Below are 24,092 nucleotides of genomic sequence, written 5' to 3' on the forward strand. Positions count from 1 at the left end.
ATTTCAGCTGATGTTTTTGGAATATTACTGTGGTTGAATGTAGAATAGTCTAAGAGATACTTTAAATTTAGGCTTGACTACCCCCCCCCCCAATTTTTTCTCCCAAATTGAGAGGAAAATTAGATCTTTTTCCTGTATCCCTGTCTTTTTTCCCCTGTCTTGAATATAGTTTGGCCAGACTGGTGTATTTCATCCTTTGAGTGCAGAAGCACCAGCATCCATTGTGGAAAAAAAAAATGTGATTGTACACAATGCATAGTCCCCTAGGTTGGCTCAGTACAACCAATCCTGGAAAAAAAGGAAAATTAAGCTATGTCAGCCCAGCATGATTTCTGGACTGGTAAATCTTAATGGCAAAATAAGTCAAGCGCAGCGGTGTACTAGTGCAGTTATAAAGCTTTCACTCCTCAGGCAGTAGTACGGTGCTGTACTACCCCCATTGAAAAGCTAGTGGTGCTATTTCGTGTACTGTGTTCCATTATATGATGCAGATATACCACATGCTGGATAAAAGATAATACTGTTTGCGCAATCGATGCTTATCTTTTCAGCTTCTTGAAGTACTGCTTAGGATGTTTCTGAATGCCATGGTGTCCTGTAATCATGTTACTTCAGGGAATTATGAAGGCTCTCTTAGCAGAATGTTCAAGGTGTTTCTGTTTGTTTACATTCTAACAGTCCTCTGAGCACAAAAGGTTAAGGAAGGAATTTTATTCTAATATATATTGCCTTATTTTCTATTACAATTCTGAGCTTGGATTTTTTTCCCCCCAGAAATGGTGGTGATCGTCCTGATATTTACAAAGGAAAGATCTGCTCTTTAAAAGCACGAGTAAGGCAATCTATAAAGGTCATTCTTTTTACATTGCATATTTACATCCAACTGTGTAGGAATTTTCATAAGATCCTTATGATTGCATATGTTTATTTAAAAACATATGTAAATACTACTTTGAATAGTAAAATTTCTAATAGTAACTTTTATGATTCAGCAGAGTAATGTAGTTTGCTGCCAGTCTTGTTGAGTAATTTACATTATAATTTTAATAAAATGATTGCAGATATTACCAACCAAGTTTTTATTTGAATTTTCTAAGGAGTGGATTTCTTTGAGCCACTGTAAGTGATTAAGAAGCAAGAAAACTCAAAACATAAAAATGCTTTAATTTCTTTATTCCAAAGTATTGGGGAAAAATATTTTAAAAGTAACAAAATTGCATTATCTGAAATGCTCTCCTATTGAATGACTTCTAGCAAATCTGCCAAGGTGAATCTAGTTGGTCTCCTAGTTAACAACTTAAATAAAAAAGTTTCTCTGGAGCATGGTAGAAACAACATACCTTTTATATGGTAAATAATTTTTTATTTCTTTGTGTGATTATTTCAAAGGGTGGTTTGCTTACTGACTGAATTTTAATTCTTTCCTTTCTCAAAGGCACTGTTGATTGACATGGAGGAGGGTGTGGTAAATGAAATTCTGCAGGGACCATTGAGGGATGTGTTTGATAGCAAGCAGCTTATCACAGATGTTTCTGGTTCAGGAAACAACTGGTGAGAACCTCTTCAGAAAGCATATCTTAGCAACTAATTAGATGGCATTTGAAAAGGGAAATTCTAACAGTAGCTTTCTGGTTCGTTCTGCACCTGGGGAGCTGCAGCATATTGCCAGTAAACTTTGGAGCCACTGTTGCCTGGAGGAGGGCTTTGAAAAGCCTTTTACAGAAGCATAATTCTGCTGACGTATCATTTTGTCTATTTTATTTTCATCTTTTTTGATTTTCTTTTTTGAAAGAGCATGCTTTTTATTTTTTTCTTTGGTATTCAGCTGCATCCATTGCTCAGTCAAAGCCATAATCTGGTTTGAGGCTGTGCAACTAGTGTGGAAATAAGATATGTGAACAAATGTACTTCTGACTTCTAAGCACCACGGAGTCTGGCTTTGTGCATATAAACTATATTACCAAAAAGAGAAACTCAGAAAAAGATTGATTAACATACTGATTTCCAAATTTTCACCGATACCTTAGTGCACCTCTACTAATATTCAGTGCACTGCAGACTGGAAAGCAAATCATCAGCAAATGTACCAAAAGAGTGCAATACAAGGAATAAAGCATACTGTAACTTAACCATCTAGCAGGCAAGTGTTTTGTAAATGAGCTGTTTGGGCTTTTTTTAGTACTATTAGCAAGTGACTCACATAGCACTCAAAGGAAGATCAGTACACCTGTTACATAGGGATATCCTTATTGTTAAGGAGTGTATAAATTTGATTTCATAATTATAATTTGATCATCCAATGTAGGAGTTGATTTCGTCATCGGTACAAAACAACAGTGCACGCTCCAAAGCTGTGACCTCCATGCTGCTTGCATCCTCAAAATTAAAACTAAATTTTGACTCCCGTATTCACATGATGTAGTCACAGCTTAGCAGCTCTCACAGATTAGGTGTTGCATCCAGGTCTGGACTCTGAACTCTAAAAAAATAAATGTCAAATAGGAAGAGTTAAAATAAAAAAACTGAAAGATTGATTGTTGGATTTGGTTTTTTTAAAGTACTTTTCATCTCTTCAGGGCTGTAGGTCATAAGCTGTATGGCTATCGGTACCGGGAGAGCATTGTGGAAAAGCTGAGGAAAACTGCAGAACATTGTGACTGTCTACAGTGTTTTTTTATAATTCATTCTATGGGAGGTGGTAAGTAATTTCTTTATGTTTAGTATGATTACACTAGCCACAGATGAAAAAGAAAAATGTGGATCTTGAAAAGATCAATGTAATAATCTACATCATTCAGAATGCAGAATAAAAAAAATTAACACAGTCCAATTAAGTGGACCTGTAATTATTTATTTGTTTTGTTAAGAGTACTGAGGAGCCCTAATCATGAACTAAGGGAAATACTACCCAGAATAAAAATACAGCTAAAATTTTAAACACAAGGCAGTGGGTGGATCAAGACCGGTACGAAATACAAGGAAACACTGAGGTATTACGGATTAGAAGAAGGGAGAGTGGCCTCAGAACACTGACATCATTGTTGTAATCAAGTTATTTTTAATGGTGGGGAAAGAGGTTTCCGAAAGGCTTAAAAGGAGACTTCTGATGTTGCTTAACTTTAGAAGAACTTTGTTTTTCTATTTTCCTTCCACATAATTCTCTTGAATCCAGTCTAGCAATTTTGTTAATAATTAGAAGAGAGAATCCCTTGTAGTGATGATTTTGTCGTTACTGTATTGCCACTACCACTTTGTCCCCCAGAAACATGGAGGGAGCATGTATTATAACTCGTTATGAAGATATAGAAAATAGCTCTAAATGTGCAGCAAGAGTTTTGTCAAGGGCCTTTTGTTGGGTTGGGTTTTTTTTGTGGCCATTTGCTTAATTTGAGAGACCCTGCAGATATTGTTTCTGTTATTGCAGAAAATTGCTGGTTTGTTCATAGATGAAATTGTCTGCTGCTGAGAATGTTAGCTGTCCAAGACAGAAAAAACACAGTTCACTTCTCTGATTTGAACTCAGTGCTGTGTGCTTAATGCTAATGAGGAAAAAAGCGTGTGTGCTGGGGGAAAGGAGTTGTTCTGTTTTGACTGAAGAATGAGAAAACTTTATAAAGAAACCTCAAAAGGAAAGTAAATAATCGTTTGGGGCAGTTTAATGTTTTTAAACAAATGTTTTATTCTAAAATTCAAATTAGAGATTTTAGAATGAAAGTAAAACATAAAGACATAAAAATAGTAGGTCAGAAAAATGTTGGTTACGTAATAGGACTTTTTGGTTTGCAGAAATTTTTGGGGTTGTATACTTCATCATGTCTGGTATACTATGGGAAATACTTTTATCACTTAATTGTTTTCCTGTCTGGGAAAAACCTTCCTGCCTTAATTTACATCTGAGTAGCCCCCACTGTCAGCGAAATGCTTCAGAAAGTATTGCTTAATATATATATAATTGAAAAGTTGTATGTTTCCAACATATCACACTTAAGGCTTAAGATAACATGAGGAACCTTTTATCTTCTCTCATTCTGTCTTCCTTCATAATTAGGGACAGGATCTGGTCTTGGAACTTTTGTACTGAATTTGCTTGAGGATGAATTCCCAGAAGTATATAGATTTGTTACTTCAGTTTATCCCTCTGGTGAAGATGATGTTATTACTTCTCCATATAACAGTGTTCTGGCTATGAAGGAGCTTAATGAACATGCAGACTGTGTGCTACCAATAGAGAATGAAGTAAGAAATAATATTCCATTTCTGTCAATTTATTTTTTATTAGACTGCACATAGGAAGTGTTTCTTCCTTCTGTGCGTTGATTTGAGTGCCAGGTCTTTAAAAGAATAATTTCATTTTTAAAGTACTAATTGAACTCCTGAGTAACTTGCAGACTTTTGAAATTAGTATCAGTATCACTAAAAAGTTGCTCTGCACCTTCAAAGTAGTCTAGAGTGAGTTTCTTAATGTCTGTTTCAAGGTAAATGGTGAAAAGCTTCTATTTACTGAGGCTGAGAGTCTTACATTTTTTTAGCAATAAATTTGTGAGGAGGGGTAGTAGTAGAGTCCTGCAAGGGAAATGACTAACCATTCCAAATTCCAACAGACTTGACTTTACTGATCAGTGATACGGGCATCATAGGCATACCTGACCATGCAAACCACTAGACTAATTTGTATCTAACTTTGATGACTCTCTTGCTGTTTGCTTGTGAAAAAAGCAAGGGAAAGTGAAATATCTGTAGAGACAATATCTTTCCATTGACTGGAGTTACGAAAATTTAAAATGTAGTTTTAGAAGATGAGGATTTTTATTAGTTGAATAAAATTCAAACTCCTGAATCCAGCTGTGTGCATGTTTTTGTCATGTAAGAAACAGACTTTTAGAAACACTTCAGTCAATTGGAATTGGTCAAAAGTTAGACTTGCATGTATCAAAGGTGTACTCTTTGAACTGACAGTACTGTGTCTTAGCTTTTTCTCTAAGATTAATTGAAATGAAAAATTAGCATACTGAATTTGAAAGCTCTGTGTTCAAGATTTCTTGTATGCTTTTTTTTTTTTCTCAAAGTCTCTGTTTGATATAGTTAATAAAATTCATCAGATGGTCAATTCTGGGAAACTAGGGTCAACTGTGAAGCAAAACAGCTTGGTAACATCAAGTGCAGGTGGTGTAAAAACTGTACAAGAGAAGCCATTTGACGCAATGAATAATATCGTAGCCAACTTGCTGCTGAACCTGACAAGGTAAAGTTACAGGTTATTCCTCTGTAAAAGTGGTATTGCTGAAGGCAGTGTGTACTGCAGATATGCAGGCCTGCATCAACTCAAAGAATATTAATTCTTTTTCCATTTGATATGAGTCTCCTTTTTAAGAATTAGTTGCTAAATGTTAAAGTATTTGGAAGTATTCAGATTGTAGTGGTGTTGCTCTAGCCATGATAGTCTTGGAACTGAAGTAAGAAAAGGCTTATTGGCAGAAGGATATTGTCTTCCATTAATGCTTATTGGAGCCCTGGAAAGTTTGCCTTTCTAGGCCAGTTGTATTATTTTATAAATACCATTATTTATAAATACCACCGTTGTGGCTCCTAAACTGTCTATTGCTGCAAGAAACTGCTGGTGAAATATATTTCTGGAGTACTGGCCTGCTTTTCTTTTAAACAGCTTGTCAGGAATGCTAAGTCACACATGTTTTATTATAGCATATGTATTAAAACTGATATTCAGCAGCTATGTCCACGTACTGAAAAACAGTGCTAAAGACTACAGTCGGGAAATAAGGTCTCATTCTTGGTGATTTATTGTTCTATAATGAGAAGTGTAAGTAAATAAGATACAGCACTGGTACTGCCAAATGTGAAAGTTTAGTAATTATACATGAATACTTTCTTGAACGCTGTGTTGTTTTACTGTTTTATTGTACAGAACAGTTGAAAAATAGATTTAATGAATGTTTACATTATAAAAGTAATTTACATAGTTTATAATAATTTTATAACAATTTGTTAATTTTTCAGCTCTGCTAGGTTTGAAGGTTCCCTTAACATGGATCTTAATGAAATCAGCATGAACTTGGTTCCATTTCCTCGACTTCATTACTTGGTTTCAAGCTTGACTCCTTTGTATACATTAGCTGATGTTAATGTACCTTCTAGAAGGTAAGAAGAAAATATCATGAAAGTGTTACTTTTGAAGCTTAGTTTCTGATTCTTCCATAGTTGTCATTAAAAAAATTCTGTTTATAGCAAAACTAAGGGTAGAAGTTCTAAAAGTTTTAAGTCTGCCACATTCTCAAATTCGTCCTGCTGATGTTAGGAACATCCTTTGTCCCTTTTATCTGGAATGGTTGAGCCAATAAACTTGAAATGTATTTTTGTTATCTCTGCTGGGAAATGTTTCTGTTGGAAAAATGTATTACTTAGAACCCACACCACAAGTTCCTTTGAGTAACAGTTTGCACTTGACTTACAAAATACTGTAAAGACAAACAAGGAATTAATCCAGATTCCTTGACAAGTAATGGCATCTTCAGTCTGGACATGCAGTGAGCCTATTTAACAGCTGCTTGTAACAATAAGTTGGCACTTGTAAAATTCTGTGAGATTATTTATCACACTGACATGGCAGAAAAACAAACAGTTAAAATAGATTTTACTGGTTTTTTAGTGATTTAAGTCCAGTCAGCAAAAGTTCCAAATGAAAGTATGCAAAGTGGAGAAGAGGGCGGGACCGCTCCTTTTCTATGATAGCAAGTTGTGACTATCAGTTGGACCTCTTGAAACCATACCCTGAGGAGACAATACAATGCCGGAGGGAAGGGAGCAGACTATGGGGAGATGCTCAGTCAATCATGTTTCAGAATGAGGTGGGAATGGTAATATTTTTGTCTTCTTTATTTAGTTATTTTTTTAATAGGCAGAGGTGATTTAAAAAAAAAATAGGGATGATAGATGATAGATGGAGAGAGTCTGGAACAAATGGAAAGAATAGCTTAGATGTTATGGGTCCATAGAAACTACCTCAATACACCATCTTTGATATCCCACAGTACAGTGGAACTTGCTTGAGGAGGTGAAGACAGAGAATATGATCTGCAGTGTCATCTTTTAAAGGAGTCCTACATTATTGTCCTGGTTTAGCTGGGATAGAGCTAATTTTCTTCCTAGTAGCTGCTGTGTTTTGGATTTAGTATGAGAATGTTGACAATGTATATTGTTTTAGTTGTTGCTAAGTAAGGTTTATATTAAGTCAAGGACTTTTTCGGCTTGCCATAGAAGCTGAGAGGGAGCATAGACAGGACAAGCTGGCCAAAGGAGTACTCCATACCATAGATGTCATACTCAGTATATAAATGGGGGTTGGCCAGGGGCAGGAATTGTCAATTGCTGCTTGGAATGGGCTGGGCAACCAATCATCAGGTGGTGAGAGCAGTTGTATTGCATCAATCTATTTTTGTATACTCTGTTACTGTTCTATTTAACTGTCTTTATCTCAACCCATGAGGTTTTTTTTCTCTTTTCGTCCTACCCTACTGGGGTGGGGAGATGTGAATAAACGGCTGCATGGTCCTTGTTGCAAGCTGCAGTTAAACCATGACAATGATAAAATTAGAATAAGTAGACAAATATGTATAGTCTGTCTTTTCCTAAATCATTGATGAAAATTATTCAATTCTATGATTCATTGATCCCTTTAAATAATGAAGTGTAACAGAGGCAGATAACCAGTTCTGTAAGGGTCAATGGCACTTTGGTATTTCTTGTCAGATCCTTCACAAGCAGTGAGATTGTCTACTTAAATTGTCGTATAACCAGAACCTCAAGTAGTTAAATCTTCTTACATATTTTTAATATTTTGTAACCTTAGACCTAAAACTGTTGCAATAAAGGTCTCCTACTCTGTCTACTTCTCTGACTTTAGACTCAACAGTGGCTTGTAACATGAGGAAGAAGAAAGGGAAAAATGGATCTAGTGTGTTTTTTAAAAGTTGCTAAAGCCAACATACGTACATATAAAGGTTTAAATCTTTTTCCTGTCATTTCTGGTCACAGGTTAAATGTACCTTTATCTCCAGAATTTTATGAACTTTCAAGCCCTGAAGGTGGGTCTTCTGAAGAACTCTTGTAGCCTGCTTTAGTTACGGTAGATAACTGTTTTCTTTTCATCTAGGTTGGATCAGATGTTTTCAGATGCTTTTAGTAGAGATCATCAACTAATTCAGGCAGATCCAAAGCATAGCCTCTACCTTGCCTGTGCACTTCTCGTTCGAGGAAATGTGCAAGTTTCAGACCTTCGCAGAAATATTGAAAGGTTGGTAGTACCACACAAACTAGTCATGGAATTTGTAATTGAAACTGTTGTCAGTTGTCCAGAGCACTCACTTTTCATTTGAAGAATTTTGATACCAAATCAGTTTACTCAGAGATATTTTTCTTAATTTCAGAAGGGAAGAAAATGTAATTTACATTATGAGTTAGAATAAATCACAGCAGTCTTGGATTTCCAGATAAAGGGAGCTGACTAGATGTCCCTGTGCTGCTTTTCTCATTCTCAAAAATACAAAAGAAAGCAAAGCCTGAGCTTCTAGAGGTCTCCTGCCAGTAAAGGATTTTGGAGGAATAAGTTCTGTAGTAGAAGTTTGTTTTTTACTGAACAAAAGGCCCCTCTGTTTCATGGTTACTTTCACGTAAATAGTGAACCATCTTTATCTTAACAACTCTATAGTTTGCACTGTTTGTACTTCTACACTATTGATCTATATAGTTATAACAGGAAAGGCAGGCAAGCTTTGCATACAGAATGGAGTTTACAGGCAGACAGAGGTGCGTGGGGAAAACTTCTGAGAAACTTAGTGTTTTCTTATTTCTGAACTACAGGGAGACTGATTGTCCCCACACAGTATTAATCTGCCCCCTCCGAAATCTGAGTTCTTGCAGTCCTTTTTATAGAAATAGGTGCTTGTAACTTTACTTTTCAAACCCTGATACATTAAATTAACAAAACAAAATTGGTGTTTGCAATTTAAATTTAAAATAGACACAGTGTTTTAGTCTGAAGTCTAAAAGATCTTACTCAAAATGAAAGTTATCATAGAATCATAGAATGGTTTAGGTTGGAAAGGACCTTGAAGATCAAGTTCCAACCCACCTGCCATGGGCAGGGGCACCTCCCACTAGACCAGGTTGCCCAAGGCCACGTCCAGCCTGGCATTGAACACCTCCAGGGTTAATAGCTGGCTTGCTTAGTTCTGAAAGCTTAAAAGTTAACCTTTTGAGACTGTTTGTTAGCAAAGGAAACTTAAACTTTGTGTTCTTTACATTCCTTAGGTAACTAAATTTTTGTCTCACAGGTTGAAGCCTTCCCTGCACTTTGTGTCCTGGAATCAAGAGGGCTGGAAAACTGGTTTGTGTTCAGTACCTCCTGTGGGCCATTCCCATTCCCTTCTGGCTTTAGCAAACAACACCTGTGTAAAACCGACTTTCATTGAACTCAAAGACAAATTTATGAAGCTCTACAAGAAAAAGGTACAACTCTTATCATTGTAACATCCGTAGCCACTAATCATTAGCATCTTGCATTATTGGGAAGCAAATCATAGTATTGTAAAGGGACTGCTTAAAAGTAACAGCCCAAGATTTTCATTTATGTTACCTATCAAGGAATCATTCCAACAGTTGCTACTTAAAAACCAAAAACCCCTTCCTAATCTGTACCTACCAGGCAATATAGAACCACAGAACGGTTCTATGATTCTATTTTGCCTGGTAGGTACAGATTAGTACACTTACTTCAGCAATGAGGCAGTATCTGACAGATCTGCCTACCAGTTTGTGGTAGGTTGTCCTTGGCAAAGCTCATGGGTCAAGATAAGGACAGGGAGATCACTCAGCAGTTACTGTCATGGGCAAAATAGACTTGACTTGGGGAACATTAATTTAATTTAGTGCCAATTAATAACAGAGTAAAATAGCAAGAAATAAAACCAAAACTGAATACACCTTTGCCCCACCCCCTTCTTCTCAGGCTCAATTTCACTCCTGTTCCTTCTTTCACTGATCTTGGTGTCTACAGGGCTCTTTCACGTTTTTCCCACTCCTCTCTCTCACCGTTGTTGTGCAGCATTTTTTACCCATCCTTAAATATGCTGTCACAGAGGCACTACCAGCATTGCTGACGGGCTCAGCTTTGGCCAGTGGCAGGTCCGTATGGGAGCCAGCTGGAACTACATCTGTCTGATATGGGGACAGCTCCTGATGTCTTCTCACAAAATCTGCCCCTGCAGCCCTGTGCCAAAACCTTGCCACATAAACCCAATACACAGGTATTTGGTCATGTGTACCCAAGAAGATAGAATGTGAAAAGATGGATGTGTAAGAACTCAGTAGTATCAACTGTGATTCCATAGGGGATTGTTATTAAAGCTGCCAAGTATTCAAGCAAGGGGTGTCATGATATAAGTGTTTAAATCTACTTTCTACAGTGCTTGCGCTCCCGTCTTCAGTGCAGGTTAAATGGTTCTTATTGAGCCAAAGAAATTAGGCGCCAAGAACAAGGATAATACTGAATTTTCTTTATTCTCATAGGCACACCTTCACCATTATCTGCATATAGACGGGATGGAGCAAAGCTGTTTTTCTGAAGCCATATCATCTTTGTCTGATCTAATAGAAGAGTACAATGAACTGGATGCCACAAAAGGCGGGCCTAGAACAGATCCATCAAGACTGAAGATAGCTGCTTAAAGAAGGAAGAACTGATTTTTTTATAAAAGAAAAAAAAATCTAAGCATCCAACCACTTCAGCTAACCAGAATGAACTGCAGCATGCCTAACTACTGTAATTCCAAAGTGAGACTGGGACAACAGATTCCTCAGCTCTGAGAGGTGTCATATTAAGTGACAGGCCCAGCCTGTAAGAAAGATTTGAAGGCAGCTAATTATGGGGGATATCAGTAAGAGCAGTCTTCCCGAACTGTAGAGTAAATTGGCATACCATACGCTGTAAAGAGAAGAAAGACAGGTTGTAGTAGCCAAAAATGTAGTTCTTTTCTCAGACTTTCAGTTTATGGTAAGCTAAAGGCAGGCCTTGCTTCAAAGAAGGATCACCGTTGCTAGATTTGTTTTTTAACAAGCAACTATGAAGAGAAGAAAAACCTGCAGTCTTTTCAAAGATGAAAGCAAGTCTCTGATGAAACTGGTTTCTTAAACTTTGCAGGATAGTAGTCATTTCAGAATGCTCTAAGCTATGTTCATAGCTTTAATATTTTTACTTCCATGTTGTACTTAGCTGTTTTAGAGCATTCTGAGTTGATATCAAAATTGGCATTATCAGAAAAATCAACAAAATAAACTTGTATTTCAAGTATTATACTTGGAGTATTAATTAGCGTATTATTTTAATGATTCATATTAATGAATGCTGAGTTGCACTTGATAATGAGATAATGCAATATACCTCTGAGCAAAACATGCACTTATAATGAATGTTTGGAGAACAAAGTTTATATGCTTGAAAGAATGCAAGTAAAATAGATGTTTTAATATTTATAATTACCAGGGTAAGTACAGTTTTACATTACAGTAAGAACTTTTATGAAATAGAATGTACAGCTATTTTCAGTTGCTTGCCAGCCCTGGCTGTCTTAGAACAGCACAAGTAGTGAACTGTTACAAATCAGAATGGATTAATACAATCATTTTTTAAAGCTTGAAGTCCTTCTAGCAGAGTTGGAGTGGGTGTGTAAGGAAGCACAATTTTCAATGTATATGTCCAGAAGTATTAAATAAAACACTGTAACATTTGTTGAGAGTATTTTTTTAAACATTTTTTAAAGAATGATTTCCTTGAAATTCTGCATCTATTATCTGCAGGTGCCCACATATTTGTTCCTTTACAAGTGCATTGTTTATATTCACAATACTAGAGAAAGATTATCCACTGCAAAAAGCAATCTGAGCTTAAAGTTTACTTCTGTTTGAAAGAGCATTGGTGGTGTTTTGCTATTGCAGGTACATAGTAGAAGATGTTAATTTGAGAATCAAGAATGATAGATAAAGTATTACAGGATATTTTTTTTTCTAATAAGTTACTCAGGGCATCTGTGAGTTTACATGTATTTGTGGGCAACAACTTGTTACAGTGGGGTACAAAGCTGTCTTGCTCTGCCTTTTTTTTAATTACCAAAAGTTCTGGTTTTTTGACAATACAGGTGTTATATACATCCTTCTCAAGAAGGTATTTCCACATATGAAAACAATTATTTTTAAAAAGATGCACTCTTACTTGCATTTTCCAGGTGCTATTTAAAAAAATGAGTATTCATATATGTAGTTTTATTATAAACATTTCCTTGGCAGGGGGTTACGCTAACTCTTCAGGGTGTGAATGTGCTGTTGCACTCTCGGTACATTACAGTCAATGGTGTAACTTGTCATACAACTTTGAGTTCAGAAAATATATCTCCTGGAGCACTGCAAATCCTCTGACATACACATGATGTTATCCACATCATCTTCCACTTAAAGAAGCCTTCATTGGGACACTCAAACTGTACAGTGATCATTTTGGACTTATTAGGTATGCAGCATCTCTTGTCCAAGCACACCCCACAGAACGTTAGTTTGTAGCTTTGAGTAGTTGAGCATCCTGAAAAAACTAGTTTCTCTGCTGTGGGAAGCTGGAATGTCGGTTGACATGTTCTTCCTTTTGGAATCTTGAATATAAAATCAAAGAAAAGCCTGAGTTTTTACACATTAAAAACAGAGCATGTAAGAAAAAATTGCAGTGTTTACATAGCAGTATCTAGAAAATTACTCCTTCTGAAAGCTCTCTTATTTTTCTTTATCAGCCAACAAATAGAAAATATTTTCTGAGTGACTGAGCACCAGGACAGCACTAGCAGTACTTCAGGACATTGAATTGTTTTGTTTGAAATTACACATCTGTGGTTTACTATTGAACCTTGAAGACTGAAGGTAGAAAACAGAAAAGAATTATTTTTAAACTGTTAAAAAGGAAGTCATTTATATTAGTAGTTGCTAATACATCCATTTTTCCATTACTTCTAATATTTGCATTTTTTATTAGGAAGTCATTTTATATTAGAAAATACCTTTATTGTCTTCGGTATATTGGTCAGACAAGGCTGGATTAAACATAATCTCTTTTCTTTTTTCATTTCACATTTCCTGTTTTCGTTGGTCACTCGGCTGGATATGCCTATGCCGCAGGTCCTGGAACAGGGTGTCCAGGGAGTTGCCTGTACTAGGCACTTTTTCTTCAAAACTAGCGGTAAGCTTCTGTAAGCTAAGACGGCAATATATTAGTTACGCAGCAGAACAACCCCAAAAAGGATTAGTTGAAAATAAAAGGATAAGCGTTTGGTTTCTGTTCATGAAGGTGCTTTTGTAGGTAAATCTAAAAATGAGGCATAAACAAAGTTATACAAAAGCCGGCTGAGCTGCTGTTAGGCTTTACTGACACTGGATACTCAGACCCTAGTAAGGACTATGAAATTGTATGTGTTGTATGAGCCTCCAATTTAATGTGACAGAGAGGTTAATACGGAGAGAGTTACTTGTGGAATTTTTATGAAATGACATTGAAAATTATTTAAGGCCAAGCATAGCTTGAAAAGGGATGCTGGAAACATTAATGTTGGTTTCTTTGTAGGTATTGTGAAGGCTTTAGGTTTTGTATAGAGTAAAATTCTCCAGGCACTTCTAGATATCCCCAAAAAGCCTAGCTGCTGATGGATTAGGGCTGGATTAGGTGGAGTAGCTTTAAAAAAGAAACAAAATTGCAGTGCAAAAAGTTCATGGTGAAACTCTGAGGGGAAAAAAAAAATGACTGTGCAATCTGTGTGTTTAGGTAAGAGTACAGGCAGAATTACAAGGATAGCTGGAAAGTAGACAGTAATTTAATGATCTCATTGCAGCAGGCAGATTAAAAGCCTGTCACAGGTCTGCAACAAATAAAGGGAAGTTAAGTGGTTGTTTATACTTGGTATGTTTCTAAAGTATGACCTATGTATCTGAATTAGGCAAGTAGAATTGACAAGGAAAGCCAGAAAACAAAGCAAGAGTGGTGAAATTAAACTCAGCCCTTGTGAACCACACTAACAGGGAAAAAAAAGACTCTTCAAAACGGGTATTGGCCCTTTGAGCCATCCATGCAACTCGTGCACAAGTTGACATGATTCTTCTGTGGCACTGGGAAAGGGAAGGGGCAAAGTCTCACTCAAAAAAAATTTCAAGGTGCTTTTCTTCGGAGGGAGATAGGGTTCTTTTGGGGGCTTTGCACCTTTGCAGTTCCTCATTTTCTATGTTGTCTGCTGGTTTTCCAGCAGCCTCCTTCAGCCCAGAGCTTCAGTTTTGTTGTCTTTATGCAGCTCAGTCAATGGTAGCTCAGGGAACCCGGCTGGAATAGCCATGCCTCTGGTCTGTCTGGGAGCACTATCCTAGTTACCTGTCCTCCATCAGCTGTGTCTTGGAGAAGAAATGATTACGTGGGTTTGTATCACCTGAAGAATAGCATCTTTCAGCACGTACAGCCACCACAGGGACAGACTGTTGGGTCCCTGAACCACGTCAAATAGGAAGTCTGCTTTGCAGGCTGGATGTCTTTTCTCAAGGTTGTGTTGTGCAGTTGGTTCAAATTTCTGAATAAACGCTGTGCGGTGCAGTGTGACGGTCTGCTCACCCAAGGAGTTACTGAAAGTTGGACTTCAGCTTTTGGATCCATGAGAGTGCTACAGAGTAAATTGCTTAATGCTGTTCTCCAGGTATCTGAATATTTCATGGGGTGAAATGGTTTGGTGGTCATTGTTTTCGATGTATTATGTTCTCTCTTGATCAGATTATCATTTGGAGTTTGTTGCCTTACTGAGTGTTTTTATACACAACATTAAGTATATTTCCGTAAAAAGGCTTTGACAATAGTTTCAGGTATTGTGTCATAATTTTGAAGTAAAGGTGAGCTTCCTTTTTTATTTTTGCTAACTGTCATAACCACTGCTAACGTGTTAAAGTTGTCCAAACTGAACTTCAGATTTTGTAAGTAGGTCCACTTATCTGCAGATTGACTTGTGTGTGTTTACCTATTTACTCAGCAGTCTTTTACAAAGATTTTCTCTTAAGTTTTGCGATCCTCTTATTTTTATTTTATTGATCCATGATGATGATTCAGGCTATAATTCAAGTTGTTAATAAATGGCTCAGTTCTCTGGTCCCCACATTAGTTGTAATGAAGATGAGTTTCGCCACAGAAACTTGCATGTGTGCAGGGGAGGAGACAGCACGAGGGCAGGCAGCTGTGGCCAAGGAAGGGCCCGGATGGCTGCCTCTGGCAATGGTGCTTCCTTAAAGTGCAAAAGAGGGCTACAGTCTTAGCAGCAGAGCAAGAGTGAGGTTAAAGGGAATATCAATTGACCCTAGCAGAGCTGCCTAGATGACTTGTATGATTTTGATCAGACTGAATAGAGAAGAAAGCAGGGGGAGGGTTGTGCTGGACCTGAAATTTTGTGAATTGATTAAAGCTGCAAGGCAGTCTTTATCATCTTCTGCTTTCTACTGAAAGAGAGCTGCAACATGTTAATGTATGTATGCAAAAACCAAGACTCTCTGCCACCACAAAGCAGAAGAAAGTGAGACAACTCCAAGGCTGTGAAATGGCTGCCCACCAGCAACCCTAACTGGTGTGATCTGATGAGTAGTAAACCCCTGCAGAAAGACAGGGCGAAGGTAGCTTTGGCCAGTTCCCTGCTGACAGAAGCCAAAAAAGCTTTTTGCTTTTGATATTCATCGGGTTTGGAGAAAAGAGGCTGTGGGGTAAAAGAGTAAGAGGGGTGATTGGGACAGACCAGTCACCCTGGCAATGGCCTTCAGCAAGAACTAAGAAATGGCCAGCGCGCTGCCTGCCTGGCTGCCGGAGCCCGGGACACTAAACGCAGCCAGGCTTGTGTACAGAAAAGTTTACCAGTGTAGCCAGGCACACCTGACATCAGTCTGTAGTTTGTTGATTGAAGCTGCTTGTGCTGTCCCCGGCCACAGATGGCTTGTCCGGGCTTCTTTCTGCCCGTGACCCTGGTGCAGGGACTTGCTGTGAGTTTTGGTGTGAACACAGGTGTACATCCAATGGCACCACTGACACACAGGCACTTATAAAGTGGGTTAGGTTGGAAGGTCTGCCCGTTAAGATAGTACGCTCCATTGATCTCGCATCCTACAGCTACCAGATCTGTAAATGGTAAATAAGAGTTACTAATATAGGAGAAGCACATGGTTCCTGCTTACAGATTGCTAAAATGCCATCAGCCTTTACTGCACCCACAGCTTCCACTTCTTCCCAGCCCAAGCACGTATTTTATTTTTTTTTTATTTGTGCCCAGTGATAACTACAGCCGCCTGATCAGTCATCAACATGTCTGCAAATAACGTGCTTGTGCACAATGAACAGGTTTCACAAATGCACATGCAGGTGAGTTTAAAGACTCACTGTCAGATTCTCTGACTGAGCAGTCAGAGGACTAAATTAGGATAAATTGCTGTGCGGCACCAGCAAGCAGAGTTTTCCTCCAAGACCATCCACCTGCGTGATCCCACCCTCCTGGATTTCAAGACGGGAACGTGAAAGAACAACTTACATGCACACACGCCTGTTTCGTACCTAGGCTCATCTGCCGAGTAGTCGCAGTAGAGGCCTTTGTGGGGATCGCAGATGTCTGCTTCATTGCAGGTCTCTCCTGACTGCTTGGCACAGACCTTACAGCAGCCGCAACCATCCTTCACCAGGCTTACCCCAGGAGTGCAGGTTGGCACAGGCGGGCATCTGCATGGCCAGCGACAAACCTCCTTGCGCTGGTGGCCTTCACCGGTTTCAGAAGGTTTTTCTCCGGGCTTCACTGGTGGGCTGTGGAAAAACTTACACGCAGTGGGATGTTTTGAGAGCTGAATGCATTAAGCGTAGCTGGGATAGCATAAAATGGAACTGGGATGGCAAAACCTGTGAAGTTGTGTGAAGACACTTAATATTTCTCATCTCACAGAATCCAAAAAGTGAGAGGCCGTGAGGTTTAGGTAGAAGACAGAGGACCAATTTCATCAGTTACTGTCAGACACTGCGGTGTCATTCCACCAGTGAGCCTGGCTTACGGCTTGCATGAAACACAATTCATCAGTCTTTCCTTTGCCTTCAATAGAACTAAAGCTTTAGTAGAGCTAAGCAGGAAAAAAGGGGTTTTAAAGTAGGTGGTGGATTTATTTTAAATATTCCTTCCCACAAGCATCCTATCAAATTAATTAACTTTTGATTCCTCCCACTGTTTAATAGCCAGCCACTGCCCTGTTTGCCACTTCTGATGGCAAAAGCCTTTTAAAGTAGTAAACCTCTTTTGAGTGTTACTTTTGTTCCAAAATTTGAGTAGCTGTTTGGGAAGGAGCATTATAGTATCTACAAATTCTGTTGTGCTAGACACAAAAATTGAATCCTAATAAGGAAGGCTGGTAGTTGCACTGAGCTTAATAGGTCATTCTCTAAGAGCATATCTATTTCCATACGTAAGCGTTCATTGAATCCAGGGCTTACAGGGCAAAGACGTATCTCGAAAAGAGGTTTGTATCAGCAGTAGGAAGTCAAGATCTAGCCAGAATTTACTGTTTTCCACATTCTCTCTCAGAATTCATGTCTTTTTTTCTTCTTCTTTTCTTTTTTTTTTTTTATCTTTTTTAGGAAGTCCTAAGTAATACTTGACAGGTTTATTTTGCTGAGGCATGGGGGAAGGTTAAGCCAGCCCGGAGTGTGAAAGGATCTGTTTGAGATAGCTATATTCTATCTGCCTTTCTGAAGAACTACGTCTAAAGCATCTTAGCATTAAATCTTTTCGTGCTGCTGATTTCAGCAGAAATGCAGATCGTGATATAGTTATTCATCGCGGATGAGTGGGTCCATAGTTAAGTGGGGGCACACACAGCGCTTGGCCACTAGCACAGCGGAAGGCTCGGGAGCTGCTCTCATCGGGCAGCTCTGGCTGCCCAAAGAGCAAGTGGGAAAGAGAAGATGCAGCCCCTCATCAGGTACCAGTATCATCATCTATCTTGCAGAAAAAAAAAAATAATATATATATATCTCCTATATTTGTTCTGGGCACATGAAGCCCCACCTATCGGTTTCTCTCTCCTCCTCCAAACTGCAGGGCTCTACCGATGTAGAAACCACCTCCAGCAGAGACATTAAGGGAACGCTGGGGAAGGGGTCGTTCGGCTGGGTTTTCTTTCAGCTCAACTTTCAAATGGGAAGTATCTGCAGAATTCAGCATTTCATATGTCATCTCCCATGAAAGCTCTCGCAGCATAATTGAGCTGGCCTAATTGCATGCAGCAGTAAATGACCTTTTAAAAGGCTTTTTTCTACCACTAATTTCCATTTTTCATGGTCATTTACAACTATACTTACAATATCTTAATCCACAGCTACTAATGAAGCTCCAAAGTAGTAGCTTTCAAGTTCCTTTGGCTGAATGATTTTTAAGATACATATTAATTCACAGAAGCAATTTATATAGTAAATGAATATTAAACAACGTCATGTGATATTCCATGCTGTATGCAACAGATAGTTTCATAAATGTGTTATTTTGTTAATAGTTTGCTGATAAAGGATTCCTTCTCATCATTTTTACCTAAATACAGCAATAATACAGAAACAACTAACTTAAGTATACTTTTTTTTAGGCAGCTAAGCCTTTCCTATAAACCATAATTTTATGAATGTGTGCACTGGAGTGTAAAGCTTCTTAAAGGCTTGTTCTGGAAGATACACAGGTGTTCCTCTACATTTAACAGTGTTCAAGACTGTATGGTTGCTTTAGGAAGCACTTTCTTGCTGATTTTTGTGTGTGGTTTTTTTTTTTTTGAAGCAGAGTATTATTATTAGGAATTTAGCCACGTGCCAGCTATAAGGGGTTATGTGGCTTAAATCAGATACCATGTTTCAAACTGGGTAGGTGTAGCAGGAAATAATCTATGTGCTTTGACCAGTAGGTTTAATTTGTATTACAAATTAAAACATGCTTTAAACCTACAGAATTCTACCTAAGCAAGTGATTTTCTTCTCCTTTTTTTTTAGGGAAAGCTGTAAACTGAAAGTGTGAGACTACAAAGTTTCCCCGTAAGAAAAACAATATCAGGCAAATATCTGACAGTTTCAAGTGTAGAATTACTGAGAAGTTCGGTCTGCCTGAAAAGTCTTCAAAAATCTATTATGTTACAATGACAATTTAAAGTCTGCTTGTAAAGTTTACAGGTCAAATATTTTTCTAATTCTTGCTTTGCAAGAATTATATTCTATATATACCAAAGTTGTCTGCACCACACAAGCCCACTGCATACTTTTCCTGATCCTATGGGCAGATCTGAAAATGAGACCATTGTGTAGGAACCCTTCATGTGTTGTTTGTTTTCTTATGTTTTAAAGATTGAACAAGGTCTGTATGGCATCAATAAGCAAACAGCAAGAGCAGGCAATGTGTTATTGCTAGGGTTTGGTTATCTCAGTCTGGCTTTAAATACATGAAAAGTTAGGAGGTGGAAGACAGGCATTTGAAAATTCTCCATTTGTCATTCATCTTGATCGTAAAGGAAAAATACACTGTGTACGCGTAAAGTGGATTTTCAAAGTTAAGTAAATAAATAATGAAATTGGCCTTTGACGCAAATACCTTCAGCAAAAGCTATCAGTTAAAGTTTTCTCATAAAAGACAAAGCATAATACAGCCCAAGTGCCTTTCTCATTTGTAAAGCTAGCCTTAACTCAGACCACTGTGTACATATACATATATATACATATATATATATATGTATGGAGTATGAGCATGGACAAGATGTTTACTTTCTTACTGCATCAGATAACGATTTGTGCTTATATTGAAAAAAGAAAAAGCAGAGTCACTGACAATTTCAGCTTCCCTAACACTTTTTTTTTTCCACTGAATCATATTAATGTACAGATTAGAGAGAAAAAAATACCAAAATCAATACTGATGCAGTAAATAAGCTGCAAATGAAATTTACTCAGGAGTAGGGAATGGCTCCTTATTCTTTATGAGGAATTCGCTTCTCCGAAATTTATTTTGTCATTAAGCAAATAAAAGCTTTAAACCGGGACGGGGTGAGGGAGGGAGGGAGAAATCTTTTTCTTCTTTTTAATGAACTTACCTGTTGCGTACAAGGGATGATGAAGATGGTGGGAAAAAGGAGCCACCGCATGTTCCTGCACATTCAGAAGTGAAACTGGGAGATAGGGAACAGACTGAGCTGTGTCAGAGGAAGCACTGAACACAAAGCTCTCCTCTGTCTCCCTTGCCAACCCTACTTTCCCCAGCACATGCACGAACACATACATGCATTCACACTTGAAATTCTCCGCTTCATACAGAATCAGCTTCACGCTGAATTTTCCAACTGATCTTCTTCTCTCTGCCCGGCGCTAGAATACAGATTTGCACACCCTGCTTGATCCCATCCAGCTGCTTCGGCAGATTCTGCCTGACTTAATTGAGGTCGGGTGGGGTGACATCTGATTCTTAAATTCTTGCTACTGGAAATGTAGTGTTATTTTTAACTTGTCTTTAAGTCCGTATTACAGGAATTTCTGAAATCTGAAGGGCAGAGCCCCAAATACATGTATTCTTCGAGACAGAGAAAGCAGAGTTTCTCAAAATTTCTAACGTATTGTGCTTAGCAGAATCATAGCATAAAAATTTACACCCTCGGTATATGCTCTCTAAATAGGGAAAGAGATGCTATAATGTGGTACAATGCTAGTACATATTCTGCACTGCTCCTTTCCATGGAATCCTAATGGGGAAACCCAACCTATAATGTACTTTTCCCTGAAGTGTGCACCGTGTCTTACTGTCATGCCACCCTGCTTAGACACAAGACCATTCAGATCTCCAAATTTCCTCCTCCCTAATACGAACGAGGTGATGTGCCTGATTTTTAGGCTGACAAGTGAAGGTCTCCAGGATGAGATAAAAGCTCCAGCCCTGCAACAGTGGTGTTGGGGTGCCCGGCTGAACATTTCTCCTCACTCAGTCACCTCCTGTGAAGTCCGAGAGTTACTAGGGAAGGCTGCCAAAGCCCACAGCCACACGGCAGCTGTGTGTGGACAAAAGCAGTGGTGGCAGTACCGAATCAAATCCAGTCTGAGCAATTGTGGTTTGCTCCCTGGCTCAGCACACCACGTGCCCTCTGCCATTACAAACGAATCCTGAACTGCCCTTCGAACTCTTGAGCAGTCAGCTGTAAATCACAAAAAAACTGCTCTTCCTTAACATACCTGCTTCCTCACATACTTCAACATAAAGTCCAAACAATACCTAGGTACCAAGTGGATGCTGCAGATCAGTAAATTTCAGTGATGTTACCCAGTATGCATTCATACAGACCAGGTCTGATTCAAGCCTCGTGTTTCCCATTAAAAGCTTATGAACATAGCACCTAAGTTTCTCAAAAATCTCTTCTGTATACTTTCAAAACACAGTTTGTTTCATAGGATCAGAGGATAGCTGAGGTTGGAAAAGACCCAAGAGGTCTCTAGTCCAACCAGTGCTCAAGTAGGGTCAGCCCTGAGATCAGACCAGGTTACTCAGGGCTCTGTCTGTTTGGGTCTGGAAAACCTCCAAGGGTGGAGACTGCCAGAGCTCTCCTGGCGGCCTTCTGGAGTGATAATAATGAGCAATGCAGGCTGTCTGAGGAGATCCCAGGCACAGTTTTCTCCTGCAGACCCAAAAATACCCCTTTCGCTCTCCAGCCTAGAAGAAACAAGGAAGGTCAGAGGACTAGGACATTCATTCTTCTCCTCCTAGGGCTGCAGGGGAGCACACAGCATTCGTTTGAAATGTGTTGCTCCTCTTTGCATTGCAGAAATAAAGCGTGTGGCCAGTGCGGTGCTGGAAATGCTCTGTGTGAGCTGGCAAAGACCAGTCTGCTGTGGATAACGGTCCCTGTTCTTGGGAAACAGGAGAGAGATGTTCCTGTAGGATTATTCATTTGCTTTGTGTGGTGTATTTTGTTGGAATTCACCTGGACAGCACAATGTCTTCAGGATCGGAGAGTGTGAAACCGTGATTTAAGCATAATTAAGCTGACAGTTGGGTTTGGAAGGGATGGGAGGAAGGCTCCTCCCCAAGGAAGACATTCTCATGGTATCCCCCCCCGCCGCAGCCCGCCCCCAGCCGCGACTTCCTGCCCTCTCCCCCCGGCTAGCTTCCCCCCCAAACCTGGGCATGGGTCACATGGCATGGAATACCTGTATCCCCTGCTGGCTCCTTGGGAAAATTAACCCCATCCCTGCCAGAACCAGGACATGGTATCACACATTAAAATGTGATTTTATGTGGCTGGATGGTTGCTCATGTGTGTGCAAAGCAACTGGCATGCTTCTTCAGTCCAGGAAGGGCCTGCTGCTAGGAATGGGGCTCCTACTAGTAGGACTCAACTTTCCAAAGCAATAATGTATCTTCATTGCCTCTCCCTAACAAATGTATTAACTGCAGCTCTCTGGAGTTTGCAGTACCTGCCGTACTGAACCCTGAGTGAATTTAATAGAGAGCCATAAGACCACAAAGACAGCAACACTAACTCCTTTGCATAAATAATGCACCAATGTTTTGACTTAGTATTACAGTCTGTGTCTCTGCTAGTATTGGCTGTGATTTAAATAAATGGAGGCTGTGTGCCCTTTTCCTGTTCTGTAGATCTTTAGTGATCCCCCACAACTTAAAAATTAATGTTCTTAATGCCATGTCCAGACTCAGCAATAGTTTGTTTGTATGCATGCTTCTTGCCAAATGTCCCTTGCAGATTTGATTACATAAAGCATCATTCATTTCCTCAACTAAACCTGCTCTGTTATCTGGTGCCATTCTAATACTACCCTGAAGGGAAATGTGATTTGGTTATATATTCAGTGATCTCTACATACTGCATGCATTTCTTTGGTGCTGAAAAATCATCTTCCTGTCTGCGAAATATGCCATTTGTCTGAAGAGATGGAAGAGTATGGGATATAAACCCATAAATGAATATAATCATGCATTCTAACAGGATACCCTGTCATAGACAAAGTATTCATTATTGATATTTGTTATGGGCCAGGATTTTCAATACTCCCTACTGGGCTTGGTGGAGTTATTGTGTCTAAATCCACCAAAGCCGGGGCTGAGTTCAGTCATTCCTAATAATGGGGCATCAGCCACAGATGCACACCAGAGCTGGGGGCTCTTCTTTTGGCAGGAAGGTTTTAACACGTTGTCCACTTCTGTCACTCTTTGTGCATGAATGTTGCAAAGAGACTCCTCTATTTCAGTCAGTCAAACCTACTGTCTGCAGCTCTTTGCTCAAAAAAATAAACCAATGAGTAAAAAGAAATAGGTATTTTATAGGACAACATATTGCTCTTGGCTCACCCTGTCTCACATGCTGTTGGCTCGCTTGGACTTTGCAAAGAATCTGCCTTCCTCAAAAAAACCATGCTCCAAAACCATCAGTGGACTTCACCAACACTTGCTATTGATGGCAGCTTGGCCACACCAAGCCACAGGTATCTCACTGCTGGGAGCAACAGAGTTTACTTCCAGGCAGCATGGTGTGCCCCATGTCCTGGGCTTAGCCATGGTCAAATATGCAGTGAAGTTCCCAGTTGGGTAGCTCAAGTCAGGTGTTGCAATGGTCTTTGCAGAGAAGCCACTCGTCCACCACCAACGAGCACTTGTGAGGTGCCTCCCTTCTCAGCTGGTCAGCAGCTCAACTTTTGTAAATTTGGGCCTTTTTTGCTTCTCTTCAAATTGTGTTTCAGACATGAGTTGCACTCAAAAAGGCTCTGTACCTCTCCTGGAGCACCACCAATAACAACATGTTCCTCAATGCAGCTGAGCAAGGAACTTCTCCTGAGATGACAGGGGTATTGCCAATGCGAAGGAAACTCATCTTGTCCTTCATACCCACTTCAGCAAGGCCATGTGCAACGCCAAGATTGCTGTCAGAGGGATAGAAATGCTTTATACAAGGGCAGCTATAATATGTTCCCCACAGTG

General features: G+C 39.2%; 2 protein-coding genes across 2 annotated transcripts in view; one reads left to right on the forward strand and one right to left on the reverse strand.

The window, feature by feature from the left end:
• Nucleotides 1–10,938, forward strand: part of TUBE1 (tubulin, epsilon 1) — a 13,271-nt gene extending 2,333 nt beyond the window's left edge. The window contains exons 3-11 of the mRNA XM_009893621.1: nucleotides 775–832; nucleotides 1,436–1,551; nucleotides 2,577–2,698; nucleotides 4,049–4,236; nucleotides 5,067–5,242; nucleotides 6,016–6,156; nucleotides 8,168–8,308; nucleotides 9,348–9,522; nucleotides 10,582–10,938. Coding sequence (XP_009891923.1) covers nucleotides 775–832; nucleotides 1,436–1,551; nucleotides 2,577–2,698; nucleotides 4,049–4,236; nucleotides 5,067–5,242; nucleotides 6,016–6,156; nucleotides 8,168–8,308; nucleotides 9,348–9,522; nucleotides 10,582–10,740 — 1,276 coding nt within the window. The 3' untranslated portion in view covers nucleotides 10,741–10,938. The remainder of the gene's footprint in view (nucleotides 1–774; nucleotides 833–1,435; nucleotides 1,552–2,576; nucleotides 2,699–4,048; nucleotides 4,237–5,066; nucleotides 5,243–6,015; nucleotides 6,157–8,167; nucleotides 8,309–9,347; nucleotides 9,523–10,581) is intronic.
• Nucleotides 10,939–12,428: 1,490 nt separating this feature from the next.
• On the reverse strand, nucleotides 12,429–20,259 carry WISP3 (WNT1 inducible signaling pathway protein 3). The gene is made up of 5 exons (XM_009893622.1): nucleotides 20,209–20,259; nucleotides 16,641–16,944; nucleotides 15,992–16,234; nucleotides 13,110–13,303; nucleotides 12,429–12,710 (listed from the first exon to the last, which is right to left on the reverse strand). Exons 1-5 carry the CDS (start codon nucleotides 20,257–20,259, stop codon nucleotides 12,429–12,431), a joined length of 1,074 nt encoding a protein of 357 aa, XP_009891924.1.
• Nucleotides 20,260–24,092: the final 3,833 nt, after the last annotated feature.

This window comes from Charadrius vociferus, unplaced genomic scaffold, assembly GCF_000708025.1.
Source record: "Charadrius vociferus isolate BGI_N301 unplaced genomic scaffold, ASM70802v2 scaffold359, whole genome shotgun sequence".
In the NCBI taxonomy this organism is placed as follows: Eukaryota; Metazoa; Chordata; class Aves; order Charadriiformes; family Charadriidae; genus Charadrius; species Charadrius vociferus.